The sequence below is a fragment of the Oreochromis aureus genome, linkage group 11, assembly GCF_013358895.1.
Source record: "Oreochromis aureus strain Israel breed Guangdong linkage group 11, ZZ_aureus, whole genome shotgun sequence".
Taxonomy (NCBI): domain Eukaryota; kingdom Metazoa; phylum Chordata; class Actinopteri; order Cichliformes; family Cichlidae; genus Oreochromis; species Oreochromis aureus.
This window is the reverse complement of record NC_052952.1, coordinates 35,913,431-35,921,008: the sequence shown is the minus strand read 5'-3', so window position 1 is coordinate 35,921,008 and position 7,578 is coordinate 35,913,431. Positions and strand designations below refer to the sequence as shown.

General features: G+C 37.9%; 1 protein-coding gene across 1 annotated transcript; it reads left to right on the top strand.

The window, feature by feature from the left end:
- LOC120442745 lies at positions 1 to 3,126 on the top strand. The gene is made up of 6 exons (XM_039619895.1): positions 1 to 147; positions 1,247 to 1,463; positions 1,902 to 1,930; positions 2,033 to 2,315; positions 2,561 to 2,601; positions 2,914 to 3,126. The coding sequence occupies exons 2-6, from the start codon at positions 1,256 to 1,258 to the stop codon at positions 3,124 to 3,126; spliced, it is 774 nt and encodes a 257-aa protein (XP_039475829.1). The 5' UTR covers positions 1 to 147; positions 1,247 to 1,255.
- Positions 3,127 to 7,578: the final 4,452 nt, after the last annotated feature.

Genomic DNA, 7,578 nt, shown 5'->3' with positions numbered 1-7,578 from the left:
CGGAAGTTTTCAGTTTCATCGTTAAGAGAAAGTGAGAGAAAGCAGCGGGAGAACAGTGCCTCACACTAAGCTGCTTCACAAACACTGAAGAATGATTTTCCATCAGCGGTGATTCCAGGTGTTCACATTTTACATGAATTATTGAAGGTAAGCGCGGCATTAAGTTCTGCTTCCTCCTGGAAGTTCACATTCGTAGTTCTGCTTCCTTGTTGGAGTTGTTTTCATATGTGTGTAACGGGGAATGAGATATAATAATAAGTTATATTAGATCATGTGACTGTTGCTGGTTTGAAGCAGAGGTGCAGAGCTCTGTGGGAAAGAACCGGAAGTCATAGTGAGGTAGAGTTCTGGTTGTAGCGGTTTGAAAGGCCACGATGGTCACGTGATCTTAAAGTTATCTGTGCACAGCTTCATCTCCATCATCATCACCATTTTTATTTCAAAGAAAATGAGCAGCACGGTGGCACGGTGGTTAGCACTGTTGCCTCACAGCAAGAAGGTCCTGAGTGTAATTTCATCATCAGGCCGGGGTCTTTCTGAGTGGAGCTCGCATGTTCTCCCGGTGTTTGTTGGGTTCTCTCCGGTACTCGGGATTCCTCCCACAGTCCACAGACATGCAGTTAGTTCGGCTTGGTTAATTGGAAACACTAGGTTGCCCATACGACTGAATGAGAGTGCGAGTGGTTGTCTCTGTCTATGTCTCAGACTGGCGACCTGTCCAGGGTGTTCCCTGCCTCTCGCCCTAAAACAGCTGGGAGAGGCTCCAGCGGCCCCCGCAACCCTGAAAGGGATAAGCGGACGCTTGAATGGATTAATTAAAAATCATCTGTATTTTCTGTATACGTGTTCCCACATTCTTTCAAAATAAGAGCCTTTAGAAATAAGGTATTTCTGACCAATGAGAATCTAGAGCGGTTTTAATATGAAAAGTTTGTATAAACCAGGGGTGGGCGATTCATTTTCCCGAGGGGCCATGTGAGAAAACGAAACCAATAAGCTGAACTCACACACACTCACGCTGCTGTGGGTTGCATGTTTTTATTACACAATTTTATTCGAGTTTCAAGCTGATGTTTGACGTTCACGTCCAATCACAGTTTTTCATTTGGGTGATAGAAAAGTAACAAACGTCCATGTCAGTAATGTTGTCATTAGTGAAATAAAAAGCAGTCAGTTTCCATCCATCAAATGAACAAACACCAGACATGCTGTCCTTCATGTATAATATGATTTATTCATTTTCCAGGTGGTAACTATGACGAGTCCAGAGGACTTTGCTGAGTTCAAGTCACTCACTGAAGTGAAGAAACATCTATCATCCAAGCCAAGGGGCCGACTGAAAACAGCAAACACACAGGATGTAGTGGAGCTGATGGAGAAGACGCACGGGGGAGAGTGTGTGGAGGAGACCAGAAAGGCTTTAATGAAGATGAACAGGACTGATCTGGTGCAGAGATTATCAGGTATCACCTCAGGAACCACAAATAAGACAACAAAGAATTAAATATGTGAGAATACTGCATATAGTTTATCACATTAATATGAAACCAGGCTCAAGAACAAAATAGATTTTTATCTAAAATAAGCATTCAAATTAATTGTAACTTTGCAAAACTAATTATACAAATTGTCTTTTTTTTAGGAGACAATAACTTAATATGTGACATCCTGCTTTGATGAGAAATAAATTTTACTGTTATGTTTGCTTCTCACAGTAAATTGTTCTTGGAGTTCTCAGAGACTCCAGTCAGTGGTTCATGTATGTTAAACATGTGGGTATGATGAGAGTTAACGAGGTTTAAGTGTCACTTTGATGTGAAATCTTTTGTGTTCTAAATCCTCATAAAGCCTGATGATGAAACAGTTTCTAATCTGACTTTTTCTCTTTCTTTTCTCCTCAGACAAACAGTTTCCTCCACTGAGCCAGAGAGTGAGTAACGTCACATCAGTCGACTTCACACAGTTCAGCTTTGATTGATCAAACAGACATTTGAATGGTGCATCGCTGTCATGTGACCTCTGTTTTGACCAGGTAGAAACGATGGAGTCTCTTATTAAGCTGCTTTTGGAAACACTGGCTGATCTGAGTGACAGCGAGGTCAAAGACTTCATCAAGATCCTGAGAAGAAAACGTGGCTCAATGATCCCAACGAGTCTGTTGTTCATGTCCGACCCGCAGGACGTGCAGGACGTGGTGTTTTTGGTGGTGAGAACTTTTGGCCAACAGTCAGTGAAGAAGATCGTGGAGGTTTTGAAGAAGATGAGGAAGACTGATCTGGCTCAGAGGCTGACAGACAGCAGCTCAGAAGCTCAAAGTAAGATAAAAAAGACAAAACATGTTAAAATGATAAAAGTGGTTCTTAAAGTGTTTCTGCTTCAGTTCATATTAGAAACATTCAGATTTACAGAGAAAAGAGAGCATTGTTGACGAGGGGCAAAAAATGATGTTCAGCAGGTTTAAATGTAATTTTTATTTGTTGATCTCTGTGTATTTTTTTAAAGCTCGATTAGCTTTTATTAAACACTTATTTCTATTTCTGTTATTTTCTCTTTTTTTCAGAGAAACATCTGGATGAACATCTGTCTGCACTGATCCATAAAGTGAGTAACGTCTCATCTGTCTGACTCTGCAGAGTTCAGCTTTGATTCAATAAGATGCAGTTTGAAAATCATAATTTTATCATTTAGATTAAACAGTTGTCACAGAAATGTATTTAGATTTAAAACCAAACATTATTAAAAAGTGTGTTTACATAAATAAATCTTAATAAATAAGATAATAAAAGAAAACAAAGTGTTTCAGAGAAAACATTGAAAACATTCAAAGTTTAAAACAGCTACAAAAACATAAATCTATAATTTTCTCAGTGAGGAAACATTTTTCTTTATGAATGTTTGCTTTGAATTTTCCAGGTTGCAACAATGGCAGCTGTTACAGATCTGCTTCTAGAAACACTGGAGGATTTGAGTGATCAGGATCTCAAGGAGTTCAAGTTGTTCCTGCAGTTCACTCGTTTTCAGAAGAGTCTTCCACAAATCAAACTGAGTGATGACAGAAGAGGAATAGTCAATGATATGATTAATAAATGTGGTCATCAGTCTGTGGAGGTGATCAGGAGGTTTTAACAGACATGCAGAGAACTGATCTGGTGCAGAGGCTGTCAGAGAGCAGCTCAGGACTCAAAGGTAAGAGAAAATAATCTGTCAGAGTTTCTGTAATAATGTCAATAAATATGGTGGGATTATTTTTAACTGAGTGTAAAAGTATTAAAAACATAATATTACAGCTCAAACTGAAAACAAAATTAAAAAAATTAAATCAGAGAAACAACAAGAACTGCATAATATAAACTTTATTATCATTTATGAATGAAGGAATGTTTCCTCTGATTTATTTTGGACAGACATTGATAAATTAACACATTCAGGTTGTACAAACACAATAAAATTAAACAGATTTGTTTTCATATTTCAGTGTTTAAAGTAAAAATATTCAGGTTATTGAATCAGTGACTTTCTTTAGTAAATGTGGTTTTAAAGCTCTTTGAACTTCTTTACTTTGAAAATAATTTTTCTTTCTTTGTTTTTTGCATTTTGAGCTGATTAATATCAGTCTTGTATTGTAAATCGATCTTTATGTTAGCTTTGATTTAAACTCCACTATGGAGACAGACGACCTGTATGAGGTAAATGATTCAAAGTCTTTTCAGTGATTTCTCTGTGATTGTGTAACTATGGCCTCCTCCTGCCTTCAGTCAGCACAGCTGAAAGTGAAATATTAAAGCTTTTATTGTCAGGACTCAGTGTTATACTCAGGATGAGCACACATAAAGGACACACACAGTGTCTGTATGATGTAGTTACAGTTTGTATTCAATGTGTTGCAGCTGCAGGATCATCAGCTGAAGGATTTGATGTGGAGGAAACAGAGAAAGGTCAGTGTCCAGAAAACACATCAATCAATAAATACACTCATTGATATGAAGATGAAGAAGATGAAGAATTACTGAATGAAACAGAACTGGATCATTTCCTCACACTTTGATAGTTTTCCATCAAATATGACTTCATGTTAACAAGTTTAATGTTGTTATTAATCCAACTTACAAGGATCATCAGAAGGAAATCAAAGTATCAGTTATTTCAAAGTGTCTGATTATTAACACTGATGTTAAATCAGTCATGAATGAACCTTTAATGTTTCTTTTCTGTCAGAGAAACACTCTGAGGATGAACGTTGGCCTGCACTGATCCACAAAGTGAGTCATGTCACATCTGTCTGACTTCAGATCATCCAGCTTTCATTTCATAAATACAGGATAGAAATCTTCAATAGAAACAAATGATTTGATTTTGATTGGAAAAGTCAAAGTTTGATAAGTTCAGTGTGTGCAGTGAGGTCGGTCTGCAGCAGGTCAGAAAAGTCCTGAACTTGTTAACAGAAGCAGAATAATTGTTAATCAGCTGTTTGTGATCATTGTGACAAATATGACCAATGACATCATCACCTTATGTGATGGATGATGTCATCTAAACACATCTACATTTCTAAAGTGTTGATGAGAAAACAAACAAACCTGAAAGTGAGAAATGTCACATTTATCTCATGAACATTTTCTTTGAATTTTCCAGGTAGAAACGATGGAGTCTGTTATTGAGCTGCTGCTGGAAACTCTGGATGCTCTGAATTACCGGGAGCTCAGTGAGTTCAATAAGAACCTGCGACAAATTCATCGCAAATATGACTCAGACTTTTCAACACAGTGTTTCTGATGGTGCAGACTTACGGCCAACAGTCAGTGGAGAAGACCATGGAGGTCTTAAAGAAGATGAAGAGGACTGATCTGGCTCAGAGGCTGTCAGACTGCAGCTCACTGCCTCAAGTAAGACAACAAAATCAAAACTCATTAAAATCGTAAAACTGATTTTTATGTCTAATAAACTTGTAAGTAAAGTTTTCTTTGACTTTATAAATAATATTATTTGTAATAACGACAAAATAAAACACATCTTTAAAACATATTTTATGACTGTTCTGGAAGAAAATATAAATAAATACATAAAATGAGAACATATTAAATAAAAATACTTTGTGAGGAGGAGTAAAAATGACTCCTTCATACTGTTTATTATTGCTGAGGAGGTTTCAGTGTAATTCTGCATATTGTCCATTTTTCCAAAGTCCTATTTCCTGAATAATTGTCAGTTGGTTGTTAAATGTGTTTGTCATGAGTGACTTTGAGCACTTTTCTCCTCAGAGAAACACTCTGTGGATGAACGACGCTCTGCACTGATCCACAAAGTGAGTCATGTCACATCTCTGATTCAGTACAAGACAGCAGGCTGAAAGTCAGAGTACTAAAGTATCATCAGTTCTCATGTTGAGTCATTTTTCTCATGATTTCTGCTGGATGTTTGTGACAAACTGAAGCTTCATTCAGTTTGACTTCTTCAGCAGTAATTTTCTCCAACACTAATGTCAGGATGTCTTTACCACTGAGGATGAGCTGAGGAAGAGTCAGCATGTACATTTGTCCTTCAACAGGACAGAGAAATCTGAAAACATCAAACACTTTAAAGATCAAAGTTTTTTTTCCTCATAGTTTTCATAAACATACTGTAATCTATATAACAGCCCTTGTTTGAATAGATACTGATGTCCCATAATTGTGTTGACTTTTCCAGATGGCAACAATCGCAGCTGTTAAACATCTGCTTTTAGAAACTTTGAATGATTTGAGTGATGAGGAGCTTAAGAAATTTAAGAGACTCTTACAGATATTTTTTCCTGTGGGGACTCTGTCATATATCTCATGGAGGCTGAGTCCATCATCAAACAGAGCAGATGTAGTGAATCTAATGGTGGATAAACTTGGTCAGCAGTCTGTGGAGGTGACCAGAGAAGTTTTCATGTGCATGAACAGAACTGATCTGGTGCAGAAGTTACCAGAGAGCAGCTCAGCATCCAGAGGTAAGACCAACATGCATGAGTGTAAACTCTGTGTCATCAACAGGTTGTTGTGTTGGTGGTGTCATGGTGGTGCAGTGGTTAGCACTGTCTCCTCACAGCATGAAGGTTGTGTGTTTGAGCCTCCTGGTTGGCTGGAACCTTTCTGTGTGGAGTTTGCATGTTCTCCCTGTGCCTGCAGGCTTTTCCTCAGAGTGCTCTGGTTTCCAGTCCAAACACATGCTTGTTGGCTTTATTGCTGGTTCTAAATTAAATGTGGGTGTGAAAGGTTGTCTGTCTGTTTAAAACCTGAGGTGGACAGGTGTACCCTCTCTCATTATCACAGCTGAGAACCCCCAGTTAGTTTAATTTGGATGGAATGGATCGATGGTTTATACACTAAACAAAAATATTGTTTTTACTCCCATTTTCATGAGCTGAACTTAAAGATCTGTAACATTTTCTACATACACAAAGGACCCATTACTATTAAATATTGTTCACAAATCTGTCTAAATCCGTGAGAACTTAGTGAGAACTTCTCCTTTGCCGAGATAATCCATCCCACCTCACAGGTGTGGCATGTCAAGGTGCTGATTAGACAGCATGAATATTGCACAGGTGTGCCTTAGACTGCCCACAATAAAAGGCCACTCTGAAATATCCGGCTTCCTCTCACAGTAGAAAGACATGCAGTTAGTGGGGTTAGGTTAATTGAAAACACTAAATTGCCCGTGGGGTGTGAATGCGGGGTCAGTGGTTGTCTCTGTCTATGTGTTTGCCCTGCGACAGACTGTCCAGGGTGTTACCTGCCTTTCACCTTAAGACAGCTGAGATAGGGTCCGGCGCCCCCCACGACCTTGAAAAAGATAAGCGGAAGCGAATGGATGGAAGGTTTCTTTGTAGGGTTATTATCTCATCTTTTAAATCATCTGTGTCATCTGAAGGCTGATTCTACTCGGATGTGTGATGATGTTTGAATCCTCAGAGTTGATTGTAAATGTCTTTCCTCCTCAGAGAAACACTCTGTGGATGAACATGGAGCTGCACTGTTGAAGAGAGTGAGTGTGACTTTAACTCAGCTTTCATTCAGTAGATTCAGGCTGTAAATCATCCTCATCTTGAACATTATACATGATGAAACAGACAAAGCATCTTTGAAACTGGATGCATGTTTCAAAAATGTTTTGAAATAACTTGTATTTATTTATTATTTTGTAAATATTAGGGTAGTTCATGTTATCATAAATATTACCCTGATGGAAAAAATCAAATAAAAAATAAAACAAAACAAAACACTGGTAATAAATGTTATATTTACATACAATCAGTGGCAGCAGATGTTACCAGCTGTATCTCAGATAATCAGTCTGAAAAGTGTAAATCATTATTAAAATATGTTTTTATATTTTATATGAGTATTACAATGACACCCATTAAATTCAGTGGAATACATCTTAAAATATCCCAGCAGAGAATTTAAACACTTGCTTCAAGTATCCCTTAAACTTTTCAGAAAGCAGCGATGGACAGTGTTGGCGAGATTGTCTTGGAAACACTGAGTTGTTTGACTCAAAGGGATCTCCAAAAATTCAGGCTGTTGCTGCAGTTAACCTGCTTCAAGAAGGAAC